Source organism: Podarcis melisellensis, assembly GCF_964234715.1.
Source record: "Podarcis melisellensis genome assembly, chromosome: Z".
Lineage (NCBI taxonomy): Eukaryota > Metazoa > Chordata > Lepidosauria > Squamata > Lacertidae > Podarcis > Podarcis melisellensis.
The window spans coordinates 32105861-32127095 of record NC_138547.1 but is presented as its reverse complement, the minus strand read 5'-3'; the positions used below and the strand labels follow the sequence as shown (position 1 = coordinate 32127095).

At 46.1% G+C, this 21235-nt stretch overlaps 1 protein-coding gene across 1 annotated transcript in view; it reads right to left on the bottom strand.

The window, feature by feature from the left end:
* Positions 1 to 9985: 9985 nt before the first annotated feature.
* The window catches only part of OCRL (OCRL inositol polyphosphate-5-phosphatase), a 25428-nt gene continuing 14178 nt past the window's right edge, over positions 9986 to 21235 (bottom strand). Inside the window, exons 15-24 of the mRNA XM_081898024.1 lie at positions 19988 to 20159; positions 19407 to 19517; positions 18690 to 18855; positions 17600 to 17835; positions 17215 to 17238; positions 14241 to 14360; positions 13406 to 13490; positions 12434 to 12561; positions 11063 to 11174; positions 9986 to 10979 (exon numbers count right to left, since the gene is read on the bottom strand). Coding sequence (XP_081754150.1) covers positions 10855 to 10979; positions 11063 to 11174; positions 12434 to 12561; positions 13406 to 13490; positions 14241 to 14360; positions 17215 to 17238; positions 17600 to 17835; positions 18690 to 18855; positions 19407 to 19517; positions 19988 to 20159 — 1279 coding nt within the window. The 3' untranslated portion in view covers positions 9986 to 10854. The remainder of the gene's footprint in view (positions 10980 to 11062; positions 11175 to 12433; positions 12562 to 13405; positions 13491 to 14240; positions 14361 to 17214; positions 17239 to 17599; positions 17836 to 18689; positions 18856 to 19406; positions 19518 to 19987; positions 20160 to 21235) is intronic.

The following is a 21235-nucleotide window of genomic DNA, read 5'->3' as shown; positions in this document are numbered from 1 at the left end:
TCTCCCTCCTCTTTAGTTCCGATGTTTTCTCCCTCACTTTGGGACACTTGCTGTTTGCAGCTTTACAGATCCCTTTTTTTTATCACAAACCAGCTCATACATTTTCTTGCAACTTTTCAGTAGAGCACTCATGCCTCCTGATCCTAGTGAGGACTTGCTTTGCATGCAGGCGATCCCAGGTTCACTCCAGGCTCTCCACCAGACAGGGCTGGAAATGCCCCCCCTGCAGAGCTGCTGCCAGTCAGTGTAGGCAGTACTAGGCTAGATTGACTCTGTAAAGTGCAACTTCCCAAGAATGCTCCTCTTATACTATTTATCGAAACACAAGCAAGTTACCTTATCAACAAGTTGTGAGAGTTCGTTCATGACTTTTAACAAACAGCATGAACAATTTTATTATTTTTATGTAAGTACAGAAATCCTGAATATTAAAGGAAGGAAACTTTCTGCCTCTGCAATAAAGGCAGCTGCACTGCCAGTTGAGCTGTCCCGATGTCAATTGAAACAGACCCTCCAAAGTTTCAAAGGTGAAAAGGGAATTTTGAGCACCTGAGCACAACTGTGCCATCTTCTGCATTAACGTGAAGTGCAGAAAGTTGCAAGACCAGGCACCGGACTTCCTGTTTCAAAGGTGAAAAAGGGAATTTTGAGCATCTGAGCACAACTGGGCTGTCTTCTGAGTTAATGTGAAGCGCAGAAAGTTATTTCCTTGAGCAGGGGTAGGCAACCTAAGGCCCGGGGGCCGGATCCGGCCCAATCGCCTTCTAAATCCGGTCCATGGATGGTCAGGGAATCAGTGTGTTTTTACATGGGTAGAATGTGTCCTTTTATTTAAAATGCTCCTCTGGGTTATTTGTGGGGCATAGGAATTAGTTCATTCCTCCCCCCTCCAAAATATAGTCCGCCCCCCCACAAGATCTGAGGGACAGTGGACCAGCCCCCTGCTGAAAAAGTTTGCTGACCCCTGACTTACATTCTAAGCTTCATGAGTGCAACTTAGGCACAAGGTTTAGACATAGGAATATGCCTTACACTGCATCAGACCATTGTGAAAATCCAACTTAGCACTGACTACATTGACTCACTGGCAGAGGAAGAGGAGTGCGGGGGGAGCGCACCGCCCCTGGCAGTGCAATCCTGGTGGGGTTTCATGACGGCTGTCCCCCCCCCCGCCTGCGCTGGGTGCCCCGCCCCCGCGGGCAACGTGCCCCGCCCCCAGGACGCATGCCCTGCACCCTTGGGGGGCATTTGTGGGGCATAGGAATTAGTTCATTCCCCCCCCAAAAAATATACAGTCGTACCTCGAGTTAAGAACTTAATTTGTTCCGGAGGTTTGTTCTTAACCTGAAACTGTTCTTAACCTGAAGCACCACTTCAGGTTAACCTGAAGCACCACCTGAGGTACCGCTAACCCAGAAATACAGTCATACCTTGAGTTACGGATGCTTCAGGTTGCGTTTTTTTGGGTTGCGCACCACCGAAACCCGGAAATACAGGAATGGGTTACATCTGGGTTTCAGCGGTTGCGCATGCGCAGAATTGCCAGGTTGCAACCCGCGCATGCACAGACACCCCGCTGCAACTTTTGGCTGCTGCAGGTTGCGAATGTGCATCCCGCACGGATCATGTTCGCAACCTGAGCATCCACTGTAGTACCTTGGGTTAAGAATTTTGCTTCAGGATGAGAACAGAAATTGTGCGGTGGCGGAGCAGCGGCAGCAGCAGAAGGCCCCATTAGCTAAAGTGGTATTTCAGGTTAAGAACAGTTTCAGGTTAAGAACGGACCTCTGGAACGAATTAAGTTCTTGACCCGAGGTACGACTGTAAATTGCACAGAAGAATTCCATGTTGCCTGTCGGAGCGGCTGGGTAGAACTCTTTGCAGCTGCATGATCCATGCATTTGATCTATAACCAACTGGTAAAGCTTCATAATTGGTTCTGGCTTTGTGTAGGAGATTGAATGCATTCTTCTATTTCTTCAACCCTGTCTTCCACCCCCCCTCCTCCTATACTTGGATGGTGCTGACTACTCGTCTCCAAAGAGTCAAATGTTTATGAGTACTGCAGATCTAGTCTCAGATGTCAAACCTTCCCCCAGACAATGTGCTTAACTGAATAACCCTGAAAAACAGGGGAGAATGTGACCCTCTAGATTGGACATTTATTTTGACTAATATGTGCTTTTCATTCGCACTCCCTTCTCATACAATTTTTGCTGCACGGCAGAATTCCACTGCTTCTTGTTTGGGGTAGCACAGATTAGGCAAGTTTTCTTTTAAAGACAGACAGAATCAAATCTCTCCTGGACCTCTAGGTTTTTGTAAATACTGCAGTTGCTTTCATATTGGCTTCTGAAGTGAAAAAATGTTTTTAGTGCTCAGTTTGTGTGTGAAGAGGCATATTGTTTCAAAATCTGCTCTCTCCCTCCTTCCCCTTCCCTGTCCTTTTTCATTTTTGTGTGTTGTGTTGTTAACACTGTAAGATTCCAGCAGGTACTGTCTTGTTTTACTTGACAGTATGCAAGCCAGTCTAGGAGCCTTCTCTAGAGCAGGGTACAAATGCTCCAAATAAGAAAATAAAATATATAAATACCACTTCGCTTATCGATCTTATTTCAAGAGGCAGCAAGAGACTCCTTCTTGGGGTACACACTTTAATAGTAAGGTTCTGACGGTGCTGGTCCATCTTAACACAGAACTCAACAATGCAGCCTTGGTGAAATACAAGCAGCTCATTAGCAAGGGTACTGGAGATTATCATGGTTTGTAGCAGATTTGGGAAACGGACCTGCAACTGCAAATCGATTTGCACAAGTGGGATCAAACTCGGACCAAAAAGCTCTGTTGAAAACAATACCAGTCAGGATTCAGGAGGCTATGCTTAATGTTCTCCTGACACGGCATCGGACAGGATTTTGGCTGTAGAGTCTGGATTTCTGCTCTTGGGTCTTTAGTATATTATCTGCTATCAAAGTCGTGTCTTACAGACACCTTTGTCTCTCCTAAGTGTCTTGCATCCTGATATCAAACAAAAAGCATTAGTATCCACACACACCCTCACTCTGTGTGTGCTTTTTAAGTAAACCTGTGAGATTGTCTTGTTTTCAAGCCACTTTGTTTTATTCCAAGAGGCAGAAAGGGATGTGCACTCAAAGGTTAAGATGATGGTGATGATGATGATGATAGAATTTATATATCCCCAGTTAAACCAAAGACTGTGCATAGATAAGAAAGAAGGTATTGCAAAAGAAACATTTAAATTTGAAAAAGCGTTAACCCATAATAAAGGAAAACACATATCACGAATTTATGACTATTTATTAGAATGGGAAGTAAAAGAAGAACAAGTTAAAAGTTGTAATGGTAAGATTTGGGATACAATATTTACATGGAACAATGGGAAAGATTATGGAGGACAGATATAAAATTCACGGCATGCTATAACCTCAGAGAAAATACCATGAAGATGTTATACAGATGGCATCACACTCCTCTAAAACTTGCAAAAATGTATAAAGGCAGATCGCCAATATGTTGGAGATGTAAAAAAGATACAGGATCATATTTCTATATGTGGTGGAACTGCGAAGCTATCCGTGAATTTTGGAATAACATTTATAGTGAATTAAAAAAACTATTCAAACTTACATTTCAAAAAAGACCAGGATTTTTTCTGTTAGGTATATTACCAATGGAAATAATATATATATATATAAGACCATTGTTTATGTATGCAATCACAGCAGCCAGAATAACAGTGGCAAGAAATTGGAAGAATGAAATCTTACCAACGATTACAGAGTGGCAAACTCTTATGATAGAATACCTGCAACCTGCAAAACTGACTGGAAAAATTAAAGAAGTGTCAAACCAGAAGATATATTGGGAATGGAAAATATTTAAGGAATATTTAAAAATGTATTGTACGAGCAATAAGATACTTGCAGAAATAGAGTGACACTGGTGACCAAGAATTACATAAAATATAATAGTGGATTATATATACATACACAAGACAAAATAATAGGAATCTGTGCAAGGAATACAGATAATAAAAGTAGTATAATGAGAACTATTGGAAGTTATATATTTTAATCTGTTAAATTTAATAAAGATTTTCTTAAAAAAACAAAACGAATTTATATATCCCAACCTTCCTCCTGAAGGAGCCTAAAGTGGCAAACATACACACTTTTTCTTAAGTAATTCCAAAACAACCAAAACATTCTGAAAACAGTTAAAAACATCTGTCAGGTCATTTGTCAGGGATTATTTTGAGTTGCGATTCCTGCATTGCAGTGGGGTGGAATGGATGACCTTGGGGGTCCCTTCCAACTCTACAATTCTGCGATTCCATGATCTGAAAAATATTTGTCAAAGTGAATCAGATTTCTGAGTACTTCCTCCTTGCCCCAAAGTGGAACTATGGTAACCACAAAACTCCCCTCTAATTAGTGCTATAAGGGACATAACTCAGGGTCCCATGTTTGTAGAATCATAGAATTTTAGGACTGGAAGGGACGAGGGTCATCTAGTCCTGCCCCCTGAAATGCAGGAATCCTTTGCCCATTGAAACCACGACCCTAAGATTTAAGAGTCTCATGTTCTACTGACTGAGCTGTCTAATCTTCCAACATCTCCAAATAGGACTACAGTGGTACCTTGGTTCTCAAACTTAATCCATTCCGGAAGTCTGTTCTAAAACCAAAATGTTCCAAAACCAAATTGCACTTTCCCATAGAAAGTAATGCAAAAAGGATTAATCCATTCCATCCCCTAAAACAGCAATTTAACATGAATTTTACTATCTAACAAGACCATTGATCCATAAAATGAAAGCAATCATCAATGTACTATGCCTATAAAATAAATAAGACAGTATTGTAGATGATAATAAAATTACTTTTATTTCCTTACCTCCACCGATGATAGTCGTTGTTAGGATGGGAGCTTTTATCCATTTCTGCAGCCACACAATCAATCAAGCACTAGGTTCCACACAGTCACAAAGGCAAATTAACCGAAAAAGCATCAAAAACCAAAAATGCAAAATACAGAGCAGAAACAAAAGCGCCAAACTTAATCTGCTCTCGAAATCCATTTGACTTCAAAAATGTTTGAAAATGTTTGAAAACCAAGGTGCAGCTTGATTGGGGCAATGTGAAGCCACACAATCACGGCTTATCTCGACACTATCTTGGGGGAAACTCACGATGCTGAAAAATTCATGTGCTCAATTTCTGCACATTGAGACAGGAGCCGAAGAAAGCAGTTGGCTTAAAGCACACGCAGAGTAGGGGGGCTCATAAAAAAAAAGGTTTATTTGCAAGGGGGTGGATTGACGTTTGCTCCGATTTAAAAGCTAAAGAGAGGCTTTCACAAAGAAAAGAGCAGAATAAGGCAGAAATTACTCGGACCCGTGCTTCCTAGGCACGGAGGGATGAGTCCAGGAGAGATGAGTCTAGCATTGCAGTGTTTGGTCGTATTTTCAGTAACCGCTATTTATTACAGACGTTTACAAAAAAATTAATCTAAAACCTCTCCTTGTAAGAGGCTATGTGCGTTTGAAGAAGCCCGGTATAATCTTTAGATGTTTATTAAAGAAAACCCACATTGCACGAAATGTATCTTTAGAACACAGGTTGCGTCATGTCCCCATTGGTTGCCTTAGTTTCTCCATCAATGCAACACCCACAATTTGCGGACATCACTATGGGCATCAGGTGTTTTCCAGGCCAGTGAATGTCAAGAACCCCTTCTTCTAAAGCTGCTTCTCCAGTTTCATCAAAAATAGAAAGAAATGCCATTTGGTAGCCCATTGGTAAGGTTTGGGACATAATGAAATACATTTCTGAAAGTTATTTATGGATGTACAAGGTCACCGCATCTTTGCTTAAGATGAATAGAAAGGAACATTTCCCCATGCAGCAAACCACTGTCCCCCCCGAATATCGTCCGCTGCTTAGTCATTTCAACCCGTTGTGCGTCTTAGTAAGATTTTGTACATTTCAGAAAGCTTTCCCTTGCCTACAAATGAATTGCACGATTTTTCAAAAACTTATTAATGCCCCTTGCTTTTACTTCTGGTGTGGTTAAAAATTGTAGAATCTGGTTATCATTTAAAGCAATGTAAGATGCTTGTTTACATTTCCCCTCACATTTGGTGACTAGGTAGGGATATGTAGTTTTGTGTTTTTTTTTTTAAGAGTTCATAAGGAGTCCTGCTGCTTCCGGTTTTATTTTTTTGGGGTTTTTTTGTTGTTGTTTACAAAAAGGTAATCCAGTTGTAACCTTCTTCTAGGTACAATTCTGTACGTTCCGTACAGAATTGTACTACCTGTTCATTCATGGTCACTCCAAATCCCTTCGTTTCCTTTAGCCTTGTGTATCTGCGTAAGCTTTTAAAAGCCTACCTTTGTTTACAGAATTTCCCTTTTAACATGTCCCGTAATACATGTGGATAATAGGAATCTCCTTCATTAATTTCAAAAGCCATTTTATTTCTTCCGTGATTTTCCTCTGTTGTTAATTTATTTTGTAAAAGCAAGTGGGGTTTAGTCACCAGGGAGGTCTATTCTGTGGTTTTGCTCAATAGGTCATGGTCATCTCAAGAGCCATAAGGCCTGAGATGGTTCCCACTCTAAATTACGTATAAGATTAGGAGTCCAAGAATGTGAAATAAGTACTGCAGAAGGCCAGTTACCACATACTTTCCCCTAAATATGGGTGAAGTCCTTTTGGGAAGGACTAAAAGGTCTCAAAGTGTCAAGTTTTGCTGTACTGAAGGACTGTCCATATCTAATCTATTATAACATTGAACCCTCCTCCCCACCCAAAGAATTTTGCTATCCATTTCATCATCTAATTTCCTTGGAGGACATTCTAAGAAAGAAAAGCGGGTTTGAATTTGTATAATAAAAGTTTCCAGTTGAGTATATTTATATATTTTAGTGAAGGTAAGCAACTTAAAAAGACCACAGACCCAGTAAAACTCATTACAAAGAAACACAACATTTAAAAGCAGATACAAATAATTTGACATTATTCTTTTCTCAAGAAGCCAGGAAAAAAAACCAAACATTTTTCCTGTTTTATTTTAAGCATGCTTTTTATTAATTTTTAACAAACAAGGTGGTAAGCTGCTGAATATAGGCAGACTATAATTTCTCGAGGGCCATTCCAAATGTGTACAATTGATGGCTCTAAAATAAGCTGCACCCTGTAAGTCCAGATGGCAACTGGTACCATTGTCCCTGTTAGCATTTTGTAAGAAAGGGGACCAAGATTTCATAAAGTTGTCTGCCTTGATGATACTTGCAGTGAGGATCCCTTTGATAAGCCACCGGCAATGCATAAAGGAGGGCAGGTGGCTTGGTGAGCAGGGAAATTCTTGAAAATATTTGGACCAGCGATGTGCCTTTGCTTCGGGCAAAGGGTGATGGTGGATGGATCATAGCTACCTAACTCAGCACTGTCTGTACTGATTAGCAGTGGCTCTACAAGATTCAATGCAGGTGATGTTTTCAGTTTCACCTGGAGATGCTGGAGACTGTTCTGGGACCTGCATCACCAGCGAGCTCTGGTCCTCCCTTAAGGAGTTAGGCGGATCAATGGTCTGACTCTGTGGAAGGCACCATGCTATTCCCCTTTTAATTCCCCATTTATACAGAAAACGCGAGAACTGGAATTTTGCTCTTGAATTGATTTTTGGATCGCCTGCATGCCAAGCACATACTTCTACCACTTCTACCACCCTTCCTCAGTGACTGAGGTCTCATTGCACACAGCCATCCAGCAAGCAAAAAAATGGTATTGTTAGAAGGGCAGAGTGGGGAGCAAGAGATTCATTAGACCCACAGTGCTCTGGTTTATTCTATAACCTGCTTGACATTGTGCCTCCTTTCCCCCTACCTTTTATTCCTATTAAAGTTTCACAATGTCGCTGGTTGGGATTCTAGATAATCTATGTGTCTAGATGCTTGTAATGTATGCCAGGCAATCTGGCACAAGTGGGTAGGGTTGCCATCCGCCTGGAATTGCCAGGATTTGGCCGTTGGAAACAAGTGTCCTTGAGGCAAACGCTTTAATGTCCAGGAAAGTCCAAACGTATAGCAATTCTACATGTGGGGAGTAGGGACACAAGTGCAAATCAGAATAAAGCAAAAGCTTTATTCCTCAAGATTTGTGTTTAAGACACAGGATCATACGATTATAGAGTTGGAAGGCACACAGAAGACCATCTAGTTCAGTTATTCCGAATCAGGGGTCTGTGGCCCTATCCCTTGCCTCCCTCCAACTAATTTTTTGTCATTTTTGCATGGCAATATCATAAATTTTATGGGCGGTTGCTTTTTTTTAAGTATACCTAAAATCCTTTGCTTATTACCCCACATTTTGTTCAAAAAATTGCTTTGCAGAGGTAACTACCATAGAGTTATCAAAATTTTCAAAAGTAGGGGGTCTGTGGCTTGGCTTTTGAAAAATAAGAGGTCCTCAGTAATTAGCTAACTGGGAACCACTGATCTAGTTCAATCCCCTACAATGCAGGAATAAGGCAGTTGGCCTACACAGGGATCAAACTTATGACCTTGGCATTATCAGCAACCCGCTCTGAACATCTGTGCCATCTTCAGAGCTGTTGTTGTGGGAGATGTAGTTCACCAAAGTAAATATTGAAATAATCCTCTTTTCACACCAAGGACAGACCATTCCAAACATATACCTTACAGACAAAATTAATTCCCCAAGCTCTTCCTGTGTTTTAAGACGCTGGGGTGAGGGGCGCCAAAAATTCCACTGGGCTGGAAGAAGCCCTTTTTGTGAATCAATAGAACTCTGCTTCAATCCCACTTTTAGTTTGGAAAACTCATTCATTTTGCTTTAACACACTACCCTCCCCCCACTTTCCTTCATTCCACTCTTTTCCATATCAAAAGCAATTTCTAATGTCCACTCCCAGGACCAGCCCCGGATGTTTTTGCTTGAGGCTGAAACACCCTGAGCCCCGAGCCCCTGTTTCCTCCTCCAGTCCTTGGCTTCCCCTTCAGGAAAGGAGGCTGGAGAGGAGCAGGTTGTGTTGGTGAAACACTCACAAAGGCATGACCGTGGTCATGGTGGTCACAATAGTGACATGGCTGCAAGCCTGGTGCTCTATGGACCTGGTTCTGCCGCTTGAGGCAATGGCCTTGCAACGCCTCATGCGCAGGTTGGCCCTGCCAATTCCTAGGGTGCCCAGTTGGATTATATCAGTGGGGAAGGGGGAAGTTCCCAATCCTGTTCCACTGCTCTCCACCTGCTTCCCCTCAAAGTGATCCATCTAGTCTCCACCCCACTCTGCTTCAAACGAAAATAAATAATAAAAGATCTCCTATCCAGACTCTGCAGTCTCCATACCTGCACTGACAGCTCCAGTCTCCTTTGGCCATTTTTTGGACTCCCTTGAGAAGAACAGCTGATGCTGTTGGTGGTGGCGGGAGCAGCTCCTCCTGCTCTTAAATGTGCCCTGCTCAGTTCTGCAGCCTTATCCTTTAGCACCAGGTGCACATATGCTCTCATACCCCCCCCCCCCAATTAAGCCAAGCCCAGTTCTTTTCCTTCCTCTGCTCTCCCTTCTACCACTGAGCCCTGGAGACAAAGGTTAATGGGGAGAGGGGAGGGCAGACCTCCCCTCAAGAGTCTATGCAATAAGTCAAAGCCAGCTGCTGCTGCTGCTGGTAGGCTGAAACTTGCAAGCTGCAAGCAGAGTCGTCTTTATATAATATATATATGTTTTGTTTGTTTGTTAAAAAGTTGTTCTCAAGCTAAATCAGATTCCATGGTACCTGCACGTCCTGATGCCCCATGCAGCACCCCCTTCCCACAGCCTCTCTCTCATGTGTGCTGCAAGAGCCCAGGAAGGCTACATTTGGAAGGTCTGGCTGAGCTTCAGAGCAGTGGAGAAACCAGCAAAGGCAAGTGTAGCTCCCCTCCAAACACCAGAAGAATCTTTGCACAATGGATATTTTATTTTGAAACAACAGTTTTCCAATAAATTATACAATTTAAAAAAGAGAGAGTGTGCACGAAGTACAGGTATCCAGGACAGAAAACCAAAAAGACAAAGTTGCAGAACTTGGGTCGGGTGGGGAGCCCAACCCAACCCAGCTGTACCCACTGCCTCAGCTCCCCTCCTGCTGCCCAGCCTGCGCCCTCTCCTCCTCCCTGATCCCTTTAGGCAGTGCTTAGTGTTTCATGAAGAATTAACACCCTAGAACTGGGGGACGGGACGACTGGTAGGACTATGAATATGCGTCACACACTCTACTTGGCAGAATGGGGACAGATATCTGAACTACACAGAGCAGGCTAAGTAGTATGTGGGCCACAGTGGGTGCCCTGCCCCTTCTCGACCAGCATCAACGCTGGGGGGACGAGGACAGAGAAAGATGCCCTGCAACTCCAGGACAGGCTAGGAATCCTTATGCCTTGTACCCACCAAGAGTATCACATGCTCAGCTGCAGCAGAAGGGGAGGGAGTGGAATACTGCACAGGGACTGAGAGCAGCAGTGGTGGTAGGATGGGCAGGGGAATGACTGTCCTCCAACAAGGTCCCTCCCAAAGCACCCTTAACCTGCCAATGCCCTGGAACCATGTGGAAAACCAAGTGTTCAACTGTGTCAGGAGTCAAGAGGAAAAAGTGGAAAGGGAGAAGCACAGGGAAGGGAGCTGGCACATGGCAAGATGGCACAATGGGAAGGGCAGGATATTGATTCACCTCCATGGCACCAGAGAACAGAGGCTGAGCCTTGCCTCTTCCCTCCCACTTTCATCTCCAGGCTGCCTCACGGCTGGCGTGGAGCCAACGCTTGGCACCTTTAGTAGTCATCCGCCCCCAGCAGGAAGCCCAGGAGGAAGCCGATGGCACGCTGCCGCTCCTGTGGGCTCTGCTTCGACAGAACGTTGGGCGGAGGCCGTAGCAGGAGGCTGGCGAAGAGGGTGGCTGCAGGGAAGCGAAAACATTATTGTGAGAGGAGGCGGAAGCAGGAGGAAGACCAGCTCCCATCCAGGACAGGCAGGCCTTACCTAGCATATTGGCACTGACGTTGTTGCTCTCGGAGTATTTCAGCAGCTCCCGCAGGAAGGCCATCACATAGCGGAAGACGTTCCGGTGCGACCGTGGCAACTGGCAGATCACCTGCAAGACAGGGGAAGTCAGCTCGGAGCTTCCATGCAGAGCTTTGGGTGGAGGAGGGGCATGGATCACTAGCACAGTGTACTTTTTATGTTTGCAGGTTTAGACCTGGCATTTTTTTAAAAAAAGGATTTTTAAAAAAATGGTAACTGGACTAGAACTCTGCTGGGAACTTTGGGGAATAATACAATTGTAGAGTCGGAAGGGACCATGAGGGTTAACTAATCGACCCCCCCACTGCAATGCCTAACGTGGGGCTCGAACACATGATGCTGAGATTAAGAGTCTCATGCTCTACCAACTGAGATATCTTGGAGGAAGGGCCGTAGCTCTTCGGTAAACCACCTGCTTTTCATGCAGAAAGTCTCAGGTTCTACCCCTAGCATCTCCAGGTAGGGTAGGAAACATCCCTTGTCTGAAATCCTGGAGAGCCACTGCTTAGAGCCACTGCCTAAAGGTCCCGGACCTAAGGAAGTCAGATTAGCCTCAACCAGAGCCAGGGCCTTTTCAACTCTGGCTCCGGCCTGGTGGAACGCTCTGCCTCATGAGACCAGGGCCCTGAAGGATCTGATTTCTTTCTGCAGGGCCTGTAAGACAGAGTTGTTCCGCCTGGCCTTTGGCCTGGAGCCAGTTTGATTCCCTCCCCCTCTCTCTTTTCTCCTCCTGTGATGAGGCCGCATTTTAATTGCTTTAATGTTGTATTTTAATCTTGTTTTTAAGTTGTATTCATTCAACTCGTTTTTATTATTGGTTGTTGGCCGCCCTGAGCCCAGCCTTGGCTGGGGAGGGCGGGGTATAAATAAAATTTATTATCATTATTATTATTATTGTCAATTTAGACAATACTGAGCTAGACGGCCCAGTGGTATATGGCCGCTTCCTGTGTTGGAAATTCAAGCGAGGTTCACTGAAACAGGTGGGTTATTGTTACAACAACTTGTCAGAAAGCAAAAGGGCAACATGTGTGCACCCCCCACAACCGAGAGGGATGGTTATTAAAGGAGACATCAACCCCTGTGCTACCATGTTAATCCAAGAGCATCCACTGTCAACACTCAGCAGCCTCTGCAGTTAACAAGGCTTCCCAGACCAGACTAGCCCTCCTGCCAGTGTGCCGGTTTACTGGCTTTCGGGGATACTTTAGTGGATTCCCTGTTACTTGCTGCGGCATTTGGACTAGATGGCCTTTGAAATCCCTTCTGATTCTACGCTTCTGTACACAATGCAGACCAGCCAGGAAGAGAAGGGGCTCTGGGGCCTACCTGGCGACAGAGGCGGCTGTCATGTGAGCACTCAAGGCAGCGCTGATACAGTTCATAGCAAATGACTGGTTCTGGCAGTGCCTCCAGGAAGATGAGCAGAGCTTCGGCCACCGAGTGGTTACTGCCAGCTATTGAGAGCCTGTCAAGGAAAGTGTTCTGTCCTGTTACCTGCACCCAGCCTCCTTCCCAGGCTGGTCCAAAACAAGAAGCTTTGTCCTTATACATCTGGGCCCACCTTGCAAGTTCCCCCTTTTTGCACAAGGTGGAACTTGAACCCACAGCCCTGAGATTAAGAGTGACACGCTCTACCAACTAAGCCCTCCCACTGTAATTTTCCCACACCTCCCCTCTTGACGAAGCTGCCTGCAAAGCTGATCTGCAGAGGAAATGTCCATCTGCAGGCATGGTTTCAATCCAAACAGCAAATAATAGTGGTCAACTTCAAAAGTGTGGTCAACAAACCCTGCTTGCCAAAGAACAATTGAACGCCCCCTTGAAGCTCCTTTGCAGCCATGTCTTTATCTGTCTCCACACCTGATACCATGTATGATGCTAGATGTGGGGCCTGCAGGCCTGTCAAAATTCCCCACCTCTGCTCTATCTAGCCAGGCTGATGTTTTCAAATGGGGGTTAAAGCAGTTAAGCTGTTTGGATGCATGACTGGACTTTACTGTGGGCATTCCATTTTGATTGTTTTTACGGTGGTACCTTGGGTTACAGACGCTTCAGGTAACAGACTTTGCTAACCCAGAAAGAGTGCTTCACGTTAAGAACTTTGCTTCAGGATGAGAACAGAAATCGTACTCCAGCAACGCGGCAGCAGCAGGAGGCCCCATTAGCTAAAGTGGTGCTTCAGGTAAAGAACAATTTCAGGTTAAGAACGGCCCTCCAGGAACAAATTAAGTACTTAACCCGAGGTACCACTATATATAAAAGTGAGGTCCACTCCAGCCAAGAGCTAAACAAGGATACGGATCGTTTCGGGAATGCTGGTGTCCAGACACTCAATTATCTCTTGCAGCTCATCCTGCATGCCCGGGGTCTGGAAGAGGTCCTCCTGCCAGACAGAAGTAGAGTATCACACATGCATTAGGAAAGGATGGGGTACATCCTGGATAGCATGAAGAACAATCCAGCCCTGAGGTGCACAATGTGAAGTCAAGGAATGCAACAATGGAGAGAAGAAGAAGTGTTTGGGTTTGATATCCAGCTCTATCACTACCCGAAGGAGTCTCAAAGCGACAAACATTCTCCTTTCCCTTCCTCCCCCACAACAAACACTCTGTGAGGTAATTGGGGCTGAGAGACTTCAAAGACTAGCCCAAGGTCACCCAGCAGCTGCATGTGGAGGAACGGAGACACGAACCCGGTTCCCGGGGTTACGAGACTACCGCTCTTAACCACACTGGCTCTCCCATCACCAAGAGAACTTGCACAAGGCCTGAGAATTTTATCCCGCCTGATTTCCACAGTAGCATTCCTACTTCCCTTCTCATGATTTTGGGCAATGGGGAGAGTGAAATCATTCCCTGCTTCTTCTAGTGGCGAGTCTCAGAGGGCCGCTTTACTAGGGATAGACAGACAATGGTTGTGAACACTTGGGTTCTTCTGAGCCGCTCTAAGGAAGACCGTATGCTGGATGTCGCACCCGCTGCCGCTCCACCAAGGTGCCACTATACTCACAGCAGTAGTTTGTAAGAGTGAGTTGGTAGCTAAGATATAAATAAATTGTGACGTTTGGGACCTGCACACCCCAAAACTGGTACTGGTTCCAGCCAACACCCTGGTACAGTCCCCCTCAGCTCACCTGGTGGCAGGCATTCTTGAAGAGGTGGTCCACCAAGAGCCATATCTCCTTGGGTATGTGCAAAGGCCGCTCAGTGGAGTCATCACCATCCTGGGGTACTATATCCAGAAACTGCTTCTCCTGGAGGTCCAATGACAAGGGGGACTGGCATGAGAGCCTGACAGAATGTGTGCCTGTATGCATTCTTTCCTTGTTCCAGCTGGGTGGACAAGTCTTGCCCTCTAAGGCCACAACTAGGGCTGGGCGATAGCTGGCTTTCAACGTTGTAATATATCACTAGCTAAATATTGCAATATACCACTGTATCAGGATGCCTGAAATAAGGATGGATCTATGTAGAGTCATTGGCTGGCTTCACGGTTTTGTGATTTTTGCTGGCGCCTGCTCTCTTGGTGATTTGCTGCCCCCTGCAGGCTTCAGGGTTTCCCCCGAATTGTGATTCTTGCTGGCGCCTGCTCTCTTGGTGATTTGCTGCCCCCTGCAGGAGGGCAGGGGAAAGCAGAGCCAGCAGAGTTAACAGGGGCTGCAGGAATCGAGAGAAGTATTGTCTGGCTTCACAGTTTCCCCCCACATTGTGTTTTCTGCATAGCACACACACACATATCATGATTCGCAATATATCGCCAGGTCAGAAATTATGAAACCAGTATGACTATCTAGACTTCAAGCCGATTTGAAAATATATATATATTGACATATCACCCGGCCCTAGCCACGGCAAGCATCTCAAGTGGGAAAACAAAAAACTAACTGCTCGCACCCCAAATCCAAGCTCCCCCTCCCCCTATTAATAATATGCAGCTAGTAATCTTCCCACTCCGGATGTGCAGCTCACCCAGAAGCTTAGTAAATATGCAGCTGTGGACATGCGGTTTTGGCTAACATCTTATTTTAATTTTTGTAACCTGTTCCTGGGACCTTAGGGTGAAGGGCAGGAAATAAGTAACAAAAACAGCAGCAGAACATGGACGGGCCTTCATAGGTTGATGGGCTGCAGCCCCAGCCAACATAATGAGACGATGGGGTCACATGTTCACCACCCCTTATCTAGAGCACGTTGCGGAGGCAGTGGTGGAGACTGAGCAACAGCTGGAGGCTGAGCTCACTACTTTGTATGGGCAATGCAGCACACAGCAGCTGCTGAAAAATACCTCCTGCCTCCTTCCTTTCCAGAGATGTTCAGGGTGGTTAGTTTTATCTCAAGCTACCGCAAGGATCGAGAGATCACGCTAAGGGTGGCCAAGTTCTGTGCGACTGCCATAAAACCTAGGGAACAAGCTGTACTACCAAAATGATCAAGGTTTTAAATGACAATTTTAGTTAATATTTTAGTGATCAAGATTTAATGTATATTTTTAACTGCCGCTATATCTGTATTGTCTCTGTTATACCCAATTGCAATTCAATGTATTCCTGTTGTGTTTTATGATTTTCCACTGGTCTGTGACCGTAATAATAAAATTCAAGCTACCACATTCAAAAGAAAGAGAAAGAGAGTGTGTGTGTGGGGGGGGGGGGCTGCAAGAGAGCTTTAGGAGCACAGCAATGGCAAGCAGCCCATCCCTAAAAGGAGTTGGCAAGGATGGAGAATTTGATCCCAACTCCACTTCCTTTCATCCCCAGGGAAGCTGTTAATTAGAACCCAGTTCATCCCCCGCCCGCCCCTGCCAATACTCCCCGCCCCCATCTCTAGAGTGTGTGTATTGGTGTGGGTAATGACACATACTGTATCAGAGTCTTAGTGCAAGAGTAGCAGATACATGCTGAAGAACACAGGAGCCTTGCTGGGTTAGATCAGCATTTTGTTCCCACAGTGGCCAACCACATGCCCTTGGGAAGTCCATAGGGAAACAGGGACAATAACACTCTGTCCATCATGTTCCCCAGAAACTGGTAATCAAAAGCATGTGGTTTATGATAATAGTGGCAATAAATAGCCCTGACCGGTAGCCACTGATAAACATATCCTCCATGATTCTAAATGTCTACAGCTGTCCAAATTGGCAGTCACCACTGTCTCCAAAGTGGCTATGATAATAGTGTATCTGATTTCGAGAGGAGTATATCTGATTTCGAGAGGAGTGACATTTCCCTGAGCCACCCCAAAGCAGCCACTACTGCTTCCCAAATGCAAGTGCTCAGGTGGTAAGAGTAAGCCAGTGGCATAGCCTGTGCAGCAGTTGCTGAGCACAGAGACAAGGAGAAAACTGGCCAGAGGGGGGCTGGTGCTTGCATAATGAGACTGGGCTTTCTGCCTCCCATGCTGCCCATCGCAAGTGGACCCAGAGTCAAGCAGAGCAAAATCAGTTACAAGCAGTGATGGCAAATTCTGGTTTTGTCTCCGTTCTCCTCTGCTGAGTTATACAAGGGCCACACTGAGACTAGGGAAGAGAAGGAAGCAGATACCTAGAGCCACCACCTGGACTGGATTTGAGTCAGAAGGCAGGCAGGTGAGGGTTGCCTGAGAGGAAAGTGAGGTTGGTGGGGTAGCGCCTGGTTTGCCCTAAGGGACCAGCTGCCACTGCATGGAGCAGCTGCTGATCGTTGACAAGGGCAACTCCATTTACGTGCCTTCGAGGCACATGCACAGTGCTGCAAACCTGGAAGTGGAACTTGAAGGGGCAAAAATGTCCCCCCAAAGAGCACAAAAGCGGCAAAGCGGCATGGAAACAGCATCTAGACTCCCTCCCAGGAGCCTTTGCACTGACCTTTGAGGCCTGTGGAGAGCTGGAGTTTGAGCAAGGAGTTTTGCAGGGAGTCTGGCAAGCGCTGCTGGTTTTTAAAAGGCCTTTAAAAGGGGTTTCCGGAAGTTTAGAGGGTGTTTGCAGGCTTTTCCAATGCAGCCCCCAATATATGCAATTTCATTTAAACACACGGTACCTCAGAACACAACCCCCGTTTAAATGGGGAGTTGCCTGTACCTGATTTGAGCCTGCTACAAGAACATCTAGAGAGATATCAAACCAACTGTTACCTTTTCTAGGAAGCTGTCTTCTCCCTGAGATCAGAGGAGGAAGGCATGAGCAAAAGAAAAGTGGAAAAAAGACAACAAAGTATGTTAATGGCACAAGCCCTGAGAAGAGAAAGAAACACCTGATTCGCTGAACATCGCTGGGCAGATGGCAGGGAAATGCACACGGTTTAGTGGCCCTGCGAAAGGGCATGTGGGACGACTCAGTCAACAGCAAACATGAACAGCACACAGGAAGCGAGTGACCAGCTACATTAATGAAGCGAAGGACCCCCACCGCACACATTTCTGAGTGGAAGAGCAGCTGTTTTTCAAGCAGGCAAGCAGAGTGGGAAGGTAAGAATTTTTAGCAAATGAACCTGCCCGGTAAATCAACCCCTTTCCCTACCAGATCAATAAGTTTGGTGACGGGGACTTCGCGAATTGGCTGCCTCATCCGGCACAAAGCTTCCAAGGAGGTCCCGAAGCAGCTTGGTAGGTAGCTCCCACTGATGGTGAGGAAATAGTCCTTGCCACGGTCAAGGTGAAGGACAAGGATATCCTCAATCTTATCCTCTCCTGAATTGAGAAGCGTCACAGAGTCCTTGCTGACGTACACATCCAGGGAAATGTCCAGCGTCTCATCTAAAATGGGAAGAGGTCAGGTAGATGCAATCTGCCAGGGTTGTTTGTTTGTTTGTTTGTAAATTAGATGTTAAGATAGTGAATAATTTAACAGAAGGACACAAGATGAGCCTGCTGGATCAGGCCGATGGCCCATCTAGAACAGCATCCTGTTCTCACAGGTTTATGTGGGAAACCTTAACTTCTAAGAATTAGGAACAGAAGCTACTCAATTCCCACCCCCACCCCACTTTCCTCTCTTCCTCCAAAGCAGCAGCTGCACAGAATATGGGGACAGGGTACTGGGGGGTAAGAGAAAGTGATCCTAACAAAAGAATATAAAAAGGGAAAGCATTTATTTGCCTCCTAAAGGATTTTTGTGCCCCCAATGTAACTTTCTTTTTTAGTTTACATTTCACCGAGTTTTTAAAAGTTTGGCTAGTTCTGTATGCTCCCCAAGATACTTTTGTGCCTCCACAATGTAGAAATACGCAATGCTTTTTTTAAAAGTAATTTTTTGACGGACTGCTCACACTGGTTCCCTGCGATGCCAAAAGGTTTTTTGGGACCCTCCAGCATTTTTTTGCTTGAATTCATTTGTGTGTGTGTGTGCGTTTGTTTAAAGCTGGTCACACCCACTTTCACACTTTGGGCTCGCCTGCTTTGACGTGTGGCCCTTGGAGGCTTGAGCATGGGGCAATGTAGCCCACAAATGTTAAGCCTCCCCTGCTCTACAAAACTCCCAAGGTTTGATGGAGGAGGGTTGGGAAGAGGAGGAGAAAAGGGGGGATGAAAAGGAAAGAAAGGCCTTCCCTAGATGACCCTTGGGGTTGCTTTCCAACTCTACAATTCTATGATTCCAGAGAGAGACTCACTGGGCTCCAAGTATCCCTCGTAGGGCTCAGCGCGAAGCCATGGCTTACAATACTGGCTGTCATTGAGTTTGGGGATGAAGGAGAAATGGAGGGTGACCTGCCCGTTGTTTGTGATCTGGAACTTCTCCTTCTGCAGCTGCCGGAACTTCACATTCTCAAACGAAAACTGCAGAGCAAAATGTGGGGGGGAGGGGGGGAAGGAAAGAGAGTGCTTGCCTTCAGCAGACGGCAAGGAAACGTGCTCCAGGGAGAAGTTTGTCCTTGGCCCCGGGTTCTCATTTAAGGGACTGCACATGCAACAGGTCCAAATGCCACCTCACAGTGGCTACGTCTGCTCTAGAGTGTCCACCTGGGGCTCTCCAGATATTGCTGCACTTGCAACTTCCCATCGCCACAGGCCATGTTGGCTTGGGAATGATGGGAGTTGTAGTCCAACATCTGGAGGGCAGCACACTGGCTACCCCTGGAGTATTTGCCTGCGAGGAACAGGAAGAGGCTGCAGCTCAGTGGAAGGGCATCTGCTTTGCATGCAAAGGTCCCAGCTAGGGCTGGGAGAGATCCCCCGGAAATCCTGGAGAACCGCTCCCAGACAGTGTAAACAAGACTGAGCTAGATGGGCCAAGGGCCTGGCATGGTAGAAAGCAGGCTTCTTTTTCCCCTGGTCTTTTTGCAGCAAACCCTCTTTAAGGGGTTGGAGAGGATCTTATTCGTCTTTACCTCCCTCCTGCTGAGCTCCAGCGAGGGAAGGAATTCGTTCTCCATCCTGTCCATCAACCGAACAATATCCTCAAACACTTTCCGGTACCGTCGGTCATCCACAACCTTCACCTATAAGGGTGGGGGTGGGGAAACAGAACACAATTGTTGGGGCTGTTGACTCAAAGAAAGGGTGAAGAAATGCCTGATGCACCACCCTGTTCCCAGCCCTGAAAGAGGCAAGTAACTCTGAGAACTTGCCCAGGGAGGCAGCAGCTGTGACTTCCAGACCCAATGGGCAGAAGCCAAATGCTCCAAGCCAAGGACCACAGAAGCTCCATTGCAAGAATGGAGCCAACTGTTAAGGTGCACAGTTCAGTCCATGTGGTCTGCCATGCCTGCAGGAGCAGCGTGTACTCAGAACAGTAGAGAATGGAAGCACAGGGATTTAACAGAGCCAAGACCTGCCCACTCCTTGCACCGGAAGTCATTTGTCAAGGAGGAGCTCTGTGGTCAGGGCCTGCCCATATCTAAGGAGGTCCCACATAGCAGGCAACTAAAAAACCTTAATAGACGATAGCCCTGGCCAAGGCAGGTGTTACCCCTATGAGGAAGAGGGAGCTGACAGGCTTGTGGTCACTTGTTTTCAATTCCATGTGGCTTCGGTAGCTGAGCTGATTCACGCTGCCTCCTCTCCAGAGGATTCGGTCACACCATGCTGGCACACGGCACTTTCCACTGCAAGGAGACAGGAGAGACATCGGGACTGTTGGACTGACCGAGGCAATACACAAGGTTCACACAGTCAAATTTTGGCTCCATACATGGTCTGTGATCTTGACCATGGTCAACAGCTGGAGATGATGGGACTTGGGAGTCCAGCTTCTGAAGGGGCGGACCTCGCAGGTGTGCAGGCATTTTGCCTCATGGAGAGAGTTGTTAGGAAATCAAAAGCTGCCATCTATCAGGTCAGAATGAATTTCTGACCTACCCCAGTTTTGATTCCTGCATTGCAGGGGGTTGGACTAGATGATCCTCATGATCCCTTCCAACTCCACAATTAAGTAAGTCTACTCTGGCTGGCAGCAGCTCTCTGTGGCCCAATCCTTTTTCAGGTGGAGGTGCCATAGAGTTTCAACTTGAGACTCTGCATACAAAGCATATGGCACACCACTGAAGTATGATCCCTCCCAAAAGCAATGGTCCCCATTACTTTTGTTCAGACACTATCTTTTCAGTGATCCAAGCTTCAGGAAATGTAAAAATACCCCTTTCTGGCACCTGAAATGCTGCCAAAAGGAGCCTGCCATTTTCCGGCTTCATCACTACATTCCCCCATAATCAAGCAAGAGAAATTAAACTAGCAGGCCTAGGTGGCTTCTTACAGTTTTCAATAACCACAATAATATGCAAATTCATGGATGATGAGGCTCAGTGGCTACTAGCCATAATGGCCACAGAACCTACTCCACCAACAGCAGCAGTATGGCTTGCAGGAGGGGAGAGTACTGTTGCACTCAGGTCCTGTTTGTGGGCTCCCCAAGAGGCATCTCATTGGCCAAAGTGAGAACAGGCTGCTGGGCCAGATGGACCAATGGCCTGATCCAGCAGGGCTGCTCTCATGTTCTTATGCCCTGGTAGACTCATCTTGAGAAAACACCAAGTCTAATTCCCAGACTTCCTTGACACTAACAGGATTCTCATTCAACCCCAGTTCACACTTCCTGCTCCACCTCTCAGAAACAGAGGACGCTGGTTATCAGGACAAATGTGGAAAAAAGGCTGCTTGTGGAAAAGGAGCCAAAACATTTCCAGAGACTTTGAGCAGGGATGGGTTGAGCAAGACAACG